This window comes from Acipenser ruthenus, chromosome 27 (genome assembly GCF_902713425.1).
Source record: "Acipenser ruthenus chromosome 27, fAciRut3.2 maternal haplotype, whole genome shotgun sequence".
Classification (NCBI taxonomy): domain Eukaryota; kingdom Metazoa; phylum Chordata; class Actinopteri; order Acipenseriformes; family Acipenseridae; genus Acipenser; species Acipenser ruthenus.
This window is the reverse complement of record NC_081215.1, coordinates 1,645,875-1,661,452: the sequence shown is the minus strand read 5'-3', so window position 1 is coordinate 1,661,452 and position 15,578 is coordinate 1,645,875. Positions and strand designations below refer to the sequence as shown.

The window sequence follows — 15,578 nt, the reverse complement described above, 5'->3', positions numbered from 1 at the left end:
AGATTGCTGCTTTCAAATTAATGTTCAGAGTAAATAAATGCATGTATTGCCTATGTCAGTTAATAATATGAGAAACAAAAATGTACCTTACATATTAAACTTACATACTGGCCCAATAGAAAATGGTATACTAGGGTTGTCCGTGTTTTCACTGGATCGATCGTCCCGGTTTTGAGGAAGGTGTCCCGGGAATTGAATTTGCCTTAAATGCCAGTACCATAAATTCGATAATTCAGGATGCAGTGTTGCAATAGACGCACAATTGGTTGTCAATATTACGGTCGTGCTATTTTCAATGTTTCCTATTATATGGGATTTCTAGAGAGTTTAAACTTCTAACACCTCCTCTTGTGTTCGACATCATCGACTAGGTTACTCTGGACCCTGTAGTCAGGTTAAAATAGTTAACACTATTCAAAAAGCATCCTTTGCATCTATAATACTATTCATTAATAATAATAATAATAATAATAATAATAATAAATAGACGCACATTTGAACAAAAAATACTTTATAGCAATTTTATACAAACAATAGGACTCCATCATAGCATTAACAAAATCACGTGTTGGGACAGCAGACTGTGTGGCAGTTTAACTACAAGTTATAAGACTAACTGCAGCTAGAGGACATTTCCAATGCAGCTACACTCAAATTACAGTTAATTTTATAACAAGTTCATACAAACTGCAGCCTAACAACAGGTATTTATCCCAATTGAATGCACTTTTAAAATGACACAATCAGCTGTGTGTACCGTTAGTAACAGTTACCCAACGTGTTCAGTTAGAAAAAAAAAAAGATGAAGACACAAAAAAAGATACTGCCAACGATTCTAGCTACTGCGTCTCTTTCCTGTTTTAATGTTGTTTTCAGTAGCATTCTCGTTTTGTCCCTTTGTAAACTATTGCATAGATGCCCTTTCTTACAGTCCATGTGAACGAACAACTGTATTCTTCATAGCAGGAGGGGTTATAAACTTAGGCAGCTGCCTCATTATCATATTGATTGAATATCTGTGTCTAATTTCTGTGCCAGACTGCCAGCGTGGTTTTAAAATGAAGATTGATGTCATCACAACATTATTCTAACCCCCCTATGTGACAACGCATTTCCACAGGTACCTTTCCAGATTGTATAAATATGATTAAATAATTTTTTTTTAAAAAAGGAGGTGAGAATCGCCTTCACATTTATAGGGGGGGGTTTGTTTAATTTCCATTTGACTTTCTAGATCACTGTCAATATCCAAAGCTTCTTTTATCTTCTAGTATATGTCCCTCCACTCCTACTGAGAATAAAACAATGTCAGGTGATACAAATGGTGCCCTTTTCCTGGGTTTTTTTGTGACAGAACTGATCCAGTTGGTAATGTGCAGAAAGCCTGGAAATACTGTACTGTACCTCTCTCACCTCCAAACCCTTTTTGTTTGCAAAATAAATAACTTCAAACTACAAATAAAATAGTATTCACAATTTTGAAAATATGTAGGGCCAGTAAATATTTTAATACTTTATTTATTTTTTAATTTAACTAAGTTTGCATCAGTAATTATATAAAACTTTAATACATCCACAATAGAAAATGTGGATTCCTAACCTGTGTTAAAATTGACTGTGTTCTATCCAGTTTTGCCAGGGTTACATTAAAACATTAATATTACTACTATAAAAATCTGTTGCCATTTGGACGACTGGTCACTGAAAACAAATCTACTGCAATTGTAAAAATAAGGCACAGGATTTAACAGTACAGTATTTCCATTGGGAAAATCTGTGTGTATAACACATTCCTGCAATGGTAAGCACAAGGAACAATTCCTCCTTGCATGTATTTATGTATGTAAGTAATAAGACACAGACGTAAAGCTTCAATTGGGAATATCATCCATATACACACCAGTTATATGTGTGCATATTAGAAGGTTCTTGCTACAGCTCACTGCGTTGGGCTTTAAAAATTCAGTCAGTTCAGCTGCTAACAGTTCCTAATTTTTGCCACTTCTGAAGGAATTTGACCAAGGGCAACAAAAACGCTGCTGGTTCTCTTAAGGGTCGACGAAGGACACGGCGATGTATCGTGTGCCGGCGGTCGTGGGGAGGCCCTCGTGGTAGTGGGTTAGGCGTCCTGGGTGCATGAGCGCCCACCCTTTTCGAGGAGCCTGGACAGAGCAGTTATACCTGATGAAGCGACAGCCCCCTCCCTGCAAGGAGACAGAGAGTCAGCACACCGAGAACACTTCATAACTCGCACGGACACTTTGATTACATACTGTAGGACCTGGCCATTCAAATGTAATTAAAAGTAGGAACTACTAATACATTGAATAAATACAGAATTAGCAAGAAACAAAAGTCAGTATATTTTAAACTGCTCTCTGGTGCAACTACAGAAAGCTGACACTTTGTGCTATGTTTTTTACATAGTTTTTTTTTTTTTTTTTAAATTCTTTTCCTATAAAAAAGAGCAAACTTTTAAGTTAATATACATTAAAAAAATACTTTAAGTGGATTGCAGGACTTTCCCCAAACATGTACAGCAGACCAAGCCATAGAAAAAAAAAGTGACGTATCATCATCAGGGTAGAAGTAAAATGCTGAGATAGTGAGAAGTTTTAAAAAGAAGTAAGCTTTAAAAAGTTAGGAGTCTTTTCATTTGTGTTACTATGCATTCCAATAGGGAGCATGCTTGGAGCCAGTTCATGTAAGTCAGTGAGCAATATGTTTTCACCAGCACACTGTATATCTCTGACTCAATTGTTCAACATAAGAAACACACAATAACCGAATATATTAATAATGTAATCAGTGTCACCGTTTGCAGTGTATTACATTGTAGACTAGTGAATGCTTTACAGGTTATTAATTAGTTGTTTCTCCGGGGAAGTTTAGGAGTAACAATAAAATGAACAATTGGTTAATCTCTCGCTAGAGAAGAGATCACCAAAGTTAAAGTGTTAAATAAAGTGCCATGCATAAGCTATAGTAGAACGATAATAAGAAGAATAAAATCTGAATTCCCTGTATAGCAAGTAAGTCTGCAAATTGTCCAGAGATGATGACAGTCCGACAGGATCCAGAGGGCTTACCTGATAGTCAATTCCGACGGTGTTCAGTGCAATATTTACAGTAAAAGTGGACGCATCGTGATGAGGCCTTAATAGTGGCTGTTCATCGGGTTTATACCTAACTACAAAGGCCAGATCAAATTGAGCCTGCAAGAGAGATACACACACACACATAGCAGGGTGATGCAAGAGAGACATGCAGCTGAAACATACCAGCCAGAATCACATTGACACAGAGAACAGACTTGGACAGGACAGCCCCTTCCTGCAACGTTCCCCTGTTGAGATGCCCACCCCTTTACCTCATAGTCAGTGTCTTTGCTGTTGAGAGCTATGTTAATTGTAAAAGTAGAGGCGTCATGGTGGGGTGCGAGCAGCGGCTGCTCGTCAGGTTTGTACCTCACCACAAAGTTCAGGTAAGAGGTACACTGTCCAGGAGAAAAAACGCAGGTGAGCAACAGCATGACGTTTGGCCAGCGATGGAAATAAGACTCCCGCTGCAAGGCAGTTTGATCCACTCCTGGTTTTACTATGAATTTCAGATGGCACACCTGAGCTTGTTACTGGCTGATCGAGCTCGTATTAAAACCTGGAATGGGTGAAACTGCTATGCCATAGGAGTCTTAATTCCACCCGTTTGGCACTTTATTCAGTTCAGAAGTCTGGAACCACAAGCTGTACGAGACACCCACCCTCCGACGTGCTTATGGTGCCTGAACTGACTGTTAACATCAGGGGTGGCCCTTCCACTCCTGGTCTTTGTTCCAACCCTGTTTGAAATTGTTTAACCAATGAAACCTCCATCCTGACTCTGAAGTAGGCAATTCAAACATTTCACCTGTTAAACCTGGAGTGGAATGGCCCTCCCGGACCGTGATTGGACACCCCTGGTTTACATGTCAGATGGTGGACACACATTTGAACCTTGGTAATGGATTTGTGCACATGATGTTTTGTGAAAGCAATAATACCCGGCACAGAGACATTATCAGAGACTGAGGACCTTTTTTTTTGTGCAAGGGTATCATTGCCGGTATGTTAATAAAATACACTTCGCATACTCTTTGTGTGCTTTCTAATAATATACATTTGCCTGTGATGGTTACTGGAGATTAACACCCGTTTCCCAGCTGTAAATTTATAATTATATTTTCAGCCCATGGCTGTAAACGTGTGAACCACCAGGGGTGCAACAATACGCCATGAATCACGATATGCGCCACACAACTCTAGAAGTATCACAATACAAGCTAAGGTTTTGATGGGAAGCTTTGTATGATGTGAAAGGCAGTAAAATGAGCTTTGATGATGAACGATTTTGTTATGTGGTGCTTTTGTGGGTCCTGTAACACAATACATCACATAAGGATGAACGGAAATTTACACCGCGAATACTTTCACCCCAATAAAACAGCATGCATTCATTTTGATCAGATCAGAACACTATCTGAAATGCAACACTCAGCTGTCATCAATAGGCAGTTTCAAAGTACAGTAGCTAGCCTTTACCGGACAGCATTACGCATTTAGATTACATACCGGGGTGACATATGTCAGTTTTCTCAAAACTTCCTCATGCTACACCCCTGAAACCCTCGTTGACTCAGTAAATGGAGTACAGTTCAGCTTACCTTGGTGTAGTATCCAGGGTACATTTTCTCTGTAATTGGTGCAATGTACTCAAGCAAGAACTTTTGCCACTGCTTCTCAAGCTCCACCTGATTCATGTGAATGTCTATGGTAGGGACGTTTTCATAGCCACCTTGAATTCTAGTGTCCTGGATACAAACACACACACAATTAAACTGTCCATCAACACAACTGTACAATACCCTTCATCAGACCAGATCGTAAAGACATGCAAGTAGTCTATTGTGTTTGTGTCCTCTCTTTGTGATCACTCTTGCTATATACTGTAAAACAGGAAATATCTGCAGCAATTTCATTTTTTGCATGGACATATTTACAGCAGCAAATGTTAACGCATTTAAGCTATGCATATACTGTATATAAACTGAATTGAGTAATTATCCTAATTTTGCGCATGTACATTTTGCAGATTTTTAACAAAAGTGAAATGAGTGAATATTTCTTGCCAGCAAACATTTAATGTTTTACAGTATTCAAATAGAGTTGTCTGTTTAGCCCATTCAAAGCAGGCATGGGGGTATTTTCCCACCAAACAGTAAATCAACAGGTAAAACACTGACACTACCAGGAAAGACTTGCATATTTGTTTGAAACCTCGGCAAACACCTGTACACTTAAGCATCTTCGTAGACATTTACTGTATCATTGGCAATGTACTGTACCATGTGAAAAAAAACACACATTACAGAAAATATGATTCCAGTTATCTAAAATAAACTCAGTAAATTCAGTGGCGCTCCACAGACTGAACAATGCTGTCTAAGTTCTCCAGAGAGTGGGTGTTTATACATCACCCTGTATATTTAAAAAATATTCACCTTTTTCGTTTTAATAGAAACCTACCTCATTGCCACCTCCAGACCACTGTCCAAAATGTTCCATTTCCTCGACTAGATGATTACAGCCGGTTTCAGTGAAAATAGGAAACCAGTAGACATCTGGGCATGGCTTTGAGAAGAAGACAGAGGGACAGGGGGCTTAGTCACATGCAGTTTTGCATCAGGTATATAAAACACCCATTACAATGAAAAAGAATGAGGCAAACCGATGTAATACTGAAGCACTGCTGGGTAAAGCCAGTGTGAAGGCATTCATTTACCACTGTGCTTGTGCAGGGTACTCAGTTTATACACAAACTCATTCTGGTCAGATAATTAACCAGGGTAACCTCCAATTGTATATCCCGGGAGGTCAAGATTTTTTTTCTTTGTTTTAGAAATTTGAAAACTGTTTGTGTGAACTCTGTGGAGTTCGAGAAGTTGCCCTGCCAAAACTTTTGAAAAAAACAAAAAACAAAACACATTATGCATTATAAAATAGATGAAGGAAAATTCACATGGTCCAGCAGTGACTGAATGGGATATATAAAAGCTTGCAACAGTCATATCAACGCAGACTCACCGTTTCTATTAATTTGTCTTTCATGATTCGGGTGTAGTTTGAATGGATGTACCGTTCTTCCCAATCCTGGAGAAAAAAAAGGAACATTTTTGAAAGGGTATCATTCGCTTTTAACAAGATCACCCAAGACGTTGGAAAAACTATGTTTAAATATTGTTCCACAGGTTACCATATCATTTTTTTTGTTAACAAGCTTTGAATAGACAGTTCCGTACGAGGGATGCGGTATTCTAAAATAAAGTTGGAGTTAAAGTACCTGTGGATTTTCAAAGATCTGCCACAGATCATTGTGCAGGTGAGTCGTCTCACAGTTTTCAGTGGAAAGAATGCGTCCGAATTCATGTCTGTTGGAAATAAACATGAATACTCCCTGTGGAAATCAAACAGAAGAGACAACTCAGCATTTCAAACCACAAGGGCACATTGAACTGGTGCAATCCAAACAGCCATTTACACATCAGAAACTCTACCCCTGATGCAGGGGGTACTCCCTTTTATCAATGAAGTATAAAATCGGATTTGCTTTTTTTTCCTATGTGAATTTAATGATCCATTCTGCTCAGCTATGCTGGACATATACATGTGTAAAAATGTGATTATTATCCAGGAGGGAGACTGTACCTGCTCCCGGGCATTGCTGCAGAAGGCCATGTCAGGGTCCAGTGTGAGAGAGTGGAATAGATCTTTATCTGTCAGTTCAGTCCTCAGGACGCTGCCTTTAATCAGGTAGACACTGGAAATGTACGGGACGTTCCAGACACCACTGCATAGGGGAGACAAAACAGCTCAAACTGGTGCACACAGGCTAGTGGCAAAGTCCGGATTCCAACCTTCTCTTGATCATTCAGATGTATGCAAATATCACTTCTGCATTTGGCCGCCCACGCTTCACTACACAGTACCGTGACTTTACCAGCGCTTGCCACTGTAGAGCATTGTTGAGCACAGCTGAAAGGCATGCTGTTATCAACAGAGAGATGTGTTTCTCAAGTCAAGGAATTGATAAACTGGAGTATATCTGACCTTGTGTGTGCTCTGTGTCTGGAACAACACTGCAACTCATGCCAAAAAATTGATAGTGTTTCGATATTGTTAGGAAAACAGAGTGTAAGCAGAGTTCACAAAGTTCAGCTTCACACACACACGCAGTTAGGTAAGATATGCAAGACAGGCACTTGAGACTGCGAGTGAGAAAAAGCTGCCTGAATCCTCTCCTGACGACAGACCATCTCCGTACCTGAGCTATCTCTCATCACATTAGGTAACTGATCATTATCCGACTTCTGTTTAAAACTAGGTGCCAGATGTGCTGCGTTTAACGATCAATGATTAAGCTATATGTGTGCAACTTTTGAATATTGGAATCAGTAAATGGAAGCGTACTAACATAGCAATTGGTATTGTGCACACCCATTTGCAGACATCAAATTAGTTTCCTTACACCACAGTAAACTGTTAAAGATGAAAATGTATGGGAGACATCTGGTAAACTACACCGTTCTAGCAGAAACGTGTAATTTGCTATCCCCTAAAAAACAGGAGCATTATTAAAGCTCTCACAGCAAGCACGCCTCAGAACAGTGCCATTGTCCCTCACCTCTTAAGAAACACTAGATTCACACAAACCACCTTCGCAGGTCACACTTACACCCTCCTCCCCTGAACGATGTCCACGTAATCTTCAGACCTGGCATAGAACCCGTCAGCACTAAGGGCCCCCCAGAAATTGGACCACAGCTTCCCATTGCGACTGATCATGGGGGCAGTTATAGACCTAAAGAGAAGGGAAAAAAAGTTGGCAAAGTTATAACATTTACACTATAGTCCTGATCTCCAAAACTGGAGTCTGCGCAATTCAGAGAAACTGGCAGTGCTGCCCTCTTTGTGACTCTAATCTTAACATGCAACCCAATCACCCGGTCTACAGGTCTGCCATAAGGAGCACAAGAAGAACACTATCATATTTACGTCATTTGGAGAGCGAAGATTCTAAAGCTACACTGAACCCCAATTTTGTAACATCCCAGTAATAAACCATGCCCCCCCCAGAGTGTCAGCAGGACTTCCCATGGCTTTCACATGAAAGTGACTTTGATCATTTTACGTTTGTTTTTTTCACTCTATTAGATTCAACTTATTTATGTTTCCCTCCAGCAAAAATGTCAATTGCATCGAGCCCAATGGGTTGCCTATTATTCCTTATAGTAACCAGATGTCCTGTAAAAATGTGGTGCTTTTATATGTGGGTCAAACTAGAGGGAAAGGGGTCGTGGTGTTGCAGGTATATTAGCCATACTTACCTGTTTTGTTCAATGAGTATTTTGAGCACGTCAGCATTTTTCAGGACAACCTCCACATCCACGCTGAAGTAATAATCGCATTCTGCGTCCTGCCGGCACAGATCCCTAGCAGAAAATGCAGGGAGAGCGTTCAATCAAGCAATTAGAAAAAGGCCAAAACAAATGTATTCTACCGATGATGGTTACAGGGGCTTACAATCCCAGATTCCTCGACCCTGCGTTGTCCAGCTCCTCCTCCGGTCCAATCACTTTCACAGCCCGATACTCACTCCCATGAGCCTCCAGGAACAACTTGACGTTGCGCTCGTGATGGGGCTCCTGGGAACACATGGGATTGTGGGAAAGTGTTTTCACTAAAGTGCTTCCGTTCAGACACATCGCTGTACATGTCTGTGCACAGCAGAGCTTTTCTCTTCAGGATCTGCCTTGTATTCTCCACAGCTCCGTACTCACATGGTTGTAAATGAAGAGCTGAAGTCGGTCCTTGGGGTACTTGAGATTCAGCAGACGCTCAAAAAACACAGTGACGAACGGAGTGGGCTGATGAATGAAGACTCCAATCAACACCAAGGGGTACTCGCTCTCCTACAGAAACAGGAACAATCAAGCTGAGGATCTGACTCGGACAACCGGAAAAACACACATTAAAAAGAAATACCGACGTTCGGACTAAAGTAAAATACTGACACAGTTGAAGGCTCCTTCATTAACCCCCGCAGTGCTTACCTTGAGAGACGTCAGACTCCTTAAGTCCTCATCACACTCAGTGCAGCCTGTTTCAAACGTCCACACTTTGGGGATGTAGTTGCCCAGGTAGTTTAGCTGCAGCTGAAAGAGCCATTATAGTGTTAAATCTAGTCTAATTTTCTGTGCAGAAATCACAAAAGCACACAGTACCCATTGGCATTTCTTTAGTTCATTATTAAGTAACAAAATTAGTCTTATGAAATTAATTATTACCTTGTTGGCTCCGTTGCCATGAACTATAACTGGTAAAGTGTCGTAAACCACATTCCTAGCGCGGACCCGTCCGTCCTCAAACTTCAGCACAACGTCATCTGAACAGAAAGCATTAGTACATCACGTCCTTTCAATTACAAAACACAAGGCTTGTAGCATTTTAAAGTTAATTTATAAATCATGAACACCACCTTGTGTCAGACCAATCCCACCCTCCTTTTTGTAAGAAATGGTGTGCTCCTACACCCATGCAGATCTTGCAGTGCTGCTCTGTCATTATCAGGTGTGGGGGATACCAATTCTCACAGGGGTGTTTGTTTATTTATTTTTGTCTCCCCAGTGGTTGGCACAAGATTAAAGTATATTTCAAGTACAGCTTTAAAGTACTTCCTAATGAAAACATTAATAATGCTCACACCCATTTTTGCCAGGGCAGGATGCAGACTCTGGAGTGACATTGGATACAGAGTGTGCAAAAATGATGCAGGACAGTACTTTCCTTTTAGCTTTCTTTTTACACACTTTTGCATTCATTATACAGGGCGATTCATAATCTGTGCAACACTGTTGTTTCACATGGTTTTCCATTCTACTTTAATGCCGACATGAACAATCATCTGGTGGCCAAACAGTGCGTCACAGACTGTCATTGAAATATATCCTTTGAGTAGCACCCTTGTGTTGCACGAATTATGCATCACCCTTTCTAGAATTCCTTTTTCACATGATAACAAATAAAGTTGTTCCTCTATTAAGAGCTGGTTTCATTTGTTCAATGCTCACGAATAGTCTTGCAGTGTTGTGTGTATCGGATTTGTTTCTGTCTAGCCCTTGCTTTCTGAATGAGGGGAGAAGGCTGAAGCTGAAACAGCAACTGGTCTACGTGTACAGAGACATCTCACAGCACAGTCATAAATTCCTTTACCTCACACTGCAGTGCTAGAAACTTTTATTACCAAGTACTGATAGGTATGTTTCCAAAGCAGTAGGGACTGCTGACATCTTTTTTTTATAACAAGGCATATAAAAAAAGATCAAAGAACCAAGGCCTTTGAGAGTTTGTGATCACACATTTTAAAACTTGCAAGCCACTGTTCCAATAAAAAGGTGAAAATGACTCCCAAAGTCCAACACAGTTTTTCCTCCATTCTTCCAATTAGACTAATGGAACATCCGAGCAGGTCTGTGTTAAACGAGCTGGCATGCTTGGTCTTTGAACATGCTTTCTAATTGGTCTCTGCCTGAATGGGAAGTTTTACAGTAAAATGAGCTGGAAATTAGTACCACCACCAATCGTTTTCTTAATTCCAGAATCGCACAAACAACTTTTTTTTTTTTTAAACTAGGTAAAATGAGACTGCTTGAGCTCCCCGTCTTATAGCCATCAAAACACATGCAGCTTGTTAACAGATTTGAGGTTGCAGGATTATTTAAGAAAAAGTACTGTACAACCTGTGTTTGTTCCCAATGCTAAAAGAAACATGTTTGTGACTTACCTAAAGCTCCATGGAGATTTTGAAATATTCTGCACTTGTTGTCCAAAGTAATATTGATCTTTTCCTGAAAAGAGATCAAAGAAGTGTTAAACAGTTACTGTATTTTTACCAACAGCACGTTTTAATGACCGCCCGTGTACAGACTCATCAATACAATGACCAGACAAGTGGTCACCAATATAGCCTTCGATACCCAATCAGGGGACCATTAGAAGATCACCATGAACATGCAAAGTTTCATCAAAACGCGTGGGGAGTTTTGAAAGCACATAGTAGAACGGTAACCAATCTGGACCAGAACTCATTCATAAGATCCTGGTACCCTAAAGGAATGTCCGTACCAAGTGACCTACTTCTCTCTTACCCTTTTCTCTGGATTTAGGTAAAGCTGCGTATAAAACAGCTGGTCGCTATCACCGTCTTTTCCATCCCAGTCTGCAACCATTTTCTTCAGGCTGGGTGCGTAGCCAATGAAACCTGAGGCAGGGTAGTGGGGTGTGATCATTATAAGTGTGATTATAAGCATATACATCTATGCGATCCCATTGAGGTAAACAAATTGCAAGTTAACCAACACATACAGTAGTGTGTCAATTTATATCATTTATATACCAACCTGCATGGAAACCTCTGGGTGTGAAAATTTCAATTTCCGGTCAAATAAAAAAAAACAGTTTTATAGAAACAACAGACACTTGTGTGAAAATATTAGACCACTTTGTGCTTTAATTCTAAAAAGTCTCATGCATTTTACCATTTGTGGCGATGTGTTCTCTTACTATTTTGAATGGATTGCATGTGTGGCCTATTAAAGTCATCAATTAAAATTAGACAATTTGCCTATTTTGACAATGTTCCATTATTTTCAGTTACAGGGGTTTGATTTCAGATGCTCAAGAAACAAAAACAACAGATTTGCACGCTACTGTAATTCAATCAAGACGTCAATAGCGCAAAATGAAATCAAGCCTCAAGAAACGTACCTCCTGAGCTGAGGAATCTCTTGCCCTCCCGGACGTGGGGGTACTTGTCCTCCAGGTGCCGATCTGGCCATATGAGGCTCTCCGCAGAGAAGACCACCCTGTGGTTGGCTTGCTGGAACTTTTTCAGCAACTCCTTAGGATCTGATGCGAATACCACGTCGTAGCTGTTTATAGAGGGGTGACAAAATCACAGGCACTAAGAATAGGCTCCCCTCTCCTTCACTCAGCACTTGATATAAGCCAGTACTCACCAGCACCCAGTACTGGCAAGTCGGGGTTTTTTTTAAAACCAGGTTTGCTGTAAGCTGGGTTCACACATAAGCAATGTTGTTGAGCAACTAGTACCAACTTGTGTTTCGTAAACACATGGGTGTAGACTCGGTCTTTTTGCGGTAGATTTTAAATGTGCTAAATGCAATCATTTCTGCAAAGCAACTTTTGTTGGCTTGCATCCTCTTGTCAAGGGCTGTGTGCCTTGCTGTAATCTAGAGCAATGTCAGACACTTACGATTTATGTCAATTCCACTGTCGCAAATATAACAGTGGGGCTGGCATTACTGAACGTCAAATGTGCTTTAATAGATTGAAGAGATTTTTTTTTTTTCTTACCTATCAATGAACAAGATCACTTGATCTTCCTTCTCGTATTTCTCCAGTGCAGACTTCAGGAGACGGACTTTCTGACCTCCCCCTGAAGCAGTCTTGTAGTTCCCCCCTCTCCATTTCTCCCCTCTGCCCAGCACCTTTAACATCCAGACATTACAGCACACGAGTGAAAGGACTAAGATACCTGCACACATGCACAGTTACAAACTGCCAATTGTCCGATGCAATGCACTGACTGTTTACAGTGGGAATTAAGATTGAAATTGCAGGTTTGAGGTCTTACTGAGGGAAGGCTTCTTGTACTTCACAGGTTTACTTGCACGCCTACACTTGGAACCCATGCTGCTTCCAGGTACATGTCATGCTGTGGCATGCAGAATAAAACTACAACTCCCATAGTCTCTTTCTGCTGCAGAGAATCCAATCCACTCATAGACTGTGCAGTTTCTCTGCTGGGTTTCCTTACCTTAACGGTATAATTGAAGAGTTTGGCTGATCTCATGAAACGTGTGAATCCATCTGTCTCGCTGGTGCCCACAGTCAAAACTAAAAGATTTTCTACAAAAAAAAAAAATGTAAAAAAAGAAAATGCATTCCTTTTTAGCAACTCAGGCTTTCAATAAGTTAAAAAGTCCAAGAATTTTGCTGATGTTTAATTAATTTCTAGTCCTGCAAATAACACAAAACACACACTGCAAACCTGGATTAGCAAATATCTATGCTACTGTCATTGTTGTTTACAGATTGTTGTGGACTGTCCCTTATGAAAATAACGTATAGGTTACCTACAGAATACTTCTATAGAATTGCTATAGAATTCTATAGAAGACCTACACACTATTGTATTGAACCTATAGGTTTTTATAGATAATTGGGACATTTGGCCTATAGGTTATTTTCGTAAGGGGTATGCATCTTTGAGGGCTATTCTCTAATGGAAAAATAAATAATGGCTGGATGAAATAACCTCCACAATCTACGAACAGGTAGGTTGTTTGTTTCTTAATAGATGTGTGTGTGTCAGAAATAAAACGGGGTGTAATCTCATTTTAAATTTACTGTATAAATCAAGCACGGTTGCATACTGCTTGTGTGTTTTATTTTCTTGCAGCAAATTGACACAAGTACAGACAATGCGCTCATTATTTATCCTCACGCGGAGGATATGTGTGCTTTGGTAGCTGGAATTTGGCTGGTCTGCTTTTCTTAAGGAAGTCGTCTCAATTTGATCCGACAACTTGGCAGCCGTCTGCATTCGAGCGCAGAGAGACACTGGAAGACGAGACTGAGGGCAGGGGTCCAGGGCTAATCCGAGGTTCCACCAAACTGTGACGTGTTTGCTGTCGATCCGACACCAAAAACTGATTGTTAAGAAAAAATGTTAATATCATTTTTTTATGTTACATTCTGTGTCTATTTGTATCCATTGTGATAAAGATAGAATTGTATGCAGTATAGCGTTTTTAATTAACTCACTTCGTATAACATGGTTTTACAACACAAACAAATGCATTTGTAACCCATATACAAATGCAACACATCATCAGTAGCCCATTTTGAAACTAGTTTAACTCAACGATATGTGGAGCTACAATGTTCTGTATTGATTTCTAACCGCATTTACAATGTCATGCAAGCTGCCTAACAATGTGTTGCACTTTTATATTAAAAAAAAAAAATGAAATCTCAAAACTCCCATGGAAAGTTTTTAAACTACGATGCAGGGCAGCACGCTATGGTAAAACGTTGCCCCATAATCTTTGTCCAAAGACAAGAATGTTTACCTGTTTCCAGAATGCAAATAAAACAGGGCAGCGCTCTGTGCCTGGCGTACAGGCTACAACTGTCTGCGTTAAGCGATGTGTTGAGGAAACACGCTCTCCCATTCAAACCCACCCCGCCACACGCTCCACAACACACGTTTGCACGACTGCCCGTATCCACGTCAGCAGCTGCAGAACTCACTCCATAGCATAGCAGAAGTGGATTTAATAACGCAGGCAAATGTACAGCGCTTAAACGAGAACACGATAAGCAAGTAATGCACATTCATGTATAGGTGAAATTATCTGAACCGCTTACGTTACGTCTATGTTGCGTAAAATATCTCGTCACATTTTTTTAACCCAAACTTGAATACCAACCGGTATATGTTTTTTTTTTTTTTGGGAGGGGATAAATTAAAGCTATTAAAAACGAGAAATGTAGACGTAGGCCTATGTATTTACACGTCCCCCAAATAATAAAACAAATTAAAACACTCAGATTGAGCAGTTACAGACATAGGCTTGTGTCGGGTAAACGATTAACGATACATTTTACTTGCAAGTTTTTAAACTTTGCTCAATTAGATACGTGTTTTATTTGTATTTTGTTTTCCGCAAACACTGTTTCCATTTTTATATTCCATTTCCAGTCCACTGAAACGTCTCATCCGGCGCTAGATAATATTCTTACCTTCAGGGATTGGATTCTGTTGCGTACAGTTAACTTCAAGGAGAAAAACTGAGATCCATATCCCAGACAGTAGTCGTACCAAGGCCTCGGTCTGCATTGTAAAGTGTAATAATATTAACTCCCGGCTGCCGTCCTTCTCCAGATGTGTTCTGTAAACACTGTGCAAGTGCAGCTTCACTTCCAGGCTTTATAGACCCTTTTTTCCTGCATTAACTTGTTATTTTCTACAGGAAGATTTTTTTAAAGGGATAGCTCCGCTTTCATCTCCACCCCCAAACATACATCATCACAAAAAGACACACTGATTCCTGATTCGCCTATCACCAGCTGGAGCACCCGGCACACACGCAGGGCAAGCGAGAGGGGGTGTACCCCCCCCCCCCCAAAAAAAAAATATTTAGATTCATCTAATATTATTATTTATTTCTTAGCAGACGCCCTTATCCAGGGCGACTTACAATTGTTACAAGATATCACATTATACATTATTTCACATTATACAGATATCACATTATTTTTACATACAATTACCCATTTATACAGTTGGGTTTTTACTGGAGCAATCTAGGTAAAGTACCTTGCTCAAGGGTACAACAGCAGTGTCCCCCACTGGGGATTGAACCCACAACCCTCCGGTCAAGAGTCCAGAGCCCTAAC

At 40.2% G+C, this 15,578-nt stretch overlaps 1 protein-coding gene across 4 annotated transcripts; it reads right to left on the bottom strand.

Moving 5' to 3' along the window:
* Positions 1–494: 494 nt before the first annotated feature.
* LOC117963603 (procollagen-lysine,2-oxoglutarate 5-dioxygenase 1-like) lies at positions 495–15,230 on the bottom strand. 4 transcript variants are annotated; one of them, XR_009309034.1, is made up of 21 exons: positions 14,922–15,230; positions 12,931–13,022; positions 12,468–12,601; positions 11,859–12,022; positions 11,240–11,352; positions 10,876–10,939; positions 9,380–9,477; positions 9,146–9,247; positions 8,873–9,004; positions 8,616–8,737; positions 8,420–8,524; positions 7,768–7,893; positions 6,741–6,882; positions 6,376–6,489; positions 6,120–6,185; positions 5,562–5,666; positions 4,700–4,846; positions 3,371–3,496; positions 3,090–3,215; positions 1,358–2,204; positions 495–1,288 (listed from the first exon to the last, which is right to left on the bottom strand). XR_009309034.1 is itself a non-coding variant. In XM_059001828.1 (20 exons), the coding sequence occupies exons 1-20, from the start codon at positions 15,016–15,018 to the stop codon at positions 2,049–2,051; spliced, it is 2,331 nt and encodes a 776-aa protein (XP_058857811.1). In that variant the 5' UTR covers positions 15,019–15,230; the 3' UTR covers positions 495–2,048. The 4 variants fall into 4 exon arrangements, 3 of the variants coding, with proteins under 3 accessions (XP_058857811.1, XP_058857813.1, XP_058857812.1); XM_059001828.1 differs by having other exon boundaries at positions 495–2,204; XM_059001830.1 differs by lacking the exon at positions 3,371–3,496 and having other exon boundaries at positions 495–2,204.
* Positions 15,231–15,578: the final 348 nt, after the last annotated feature.

Bases quoted from the DNA above. Each gene is read 5' to 3' on its own strand.
- LOC117963603 (XM_059001828.1), bottom strand. From the start codon at position 15,018: ATGCAGACCGAGGCCTTGGTACGACTACTGTCTGGGATATGGATCTCA. The intron at 4,847-5,561 runs GTAGGTTTCTAT...GTTTGTATCCAG, and splicing joins GGTCTGGAGGTGGCAATGAG to GACACTAGAATTCAAGGTGG. The intron at 3,216-3,370 runs GTAAAGGGGTGG...TCTCTCTTGCAG, and splicing joins GCAAAGACACTGACTATGAG to GCTCAATTTGATCTGGCCTT.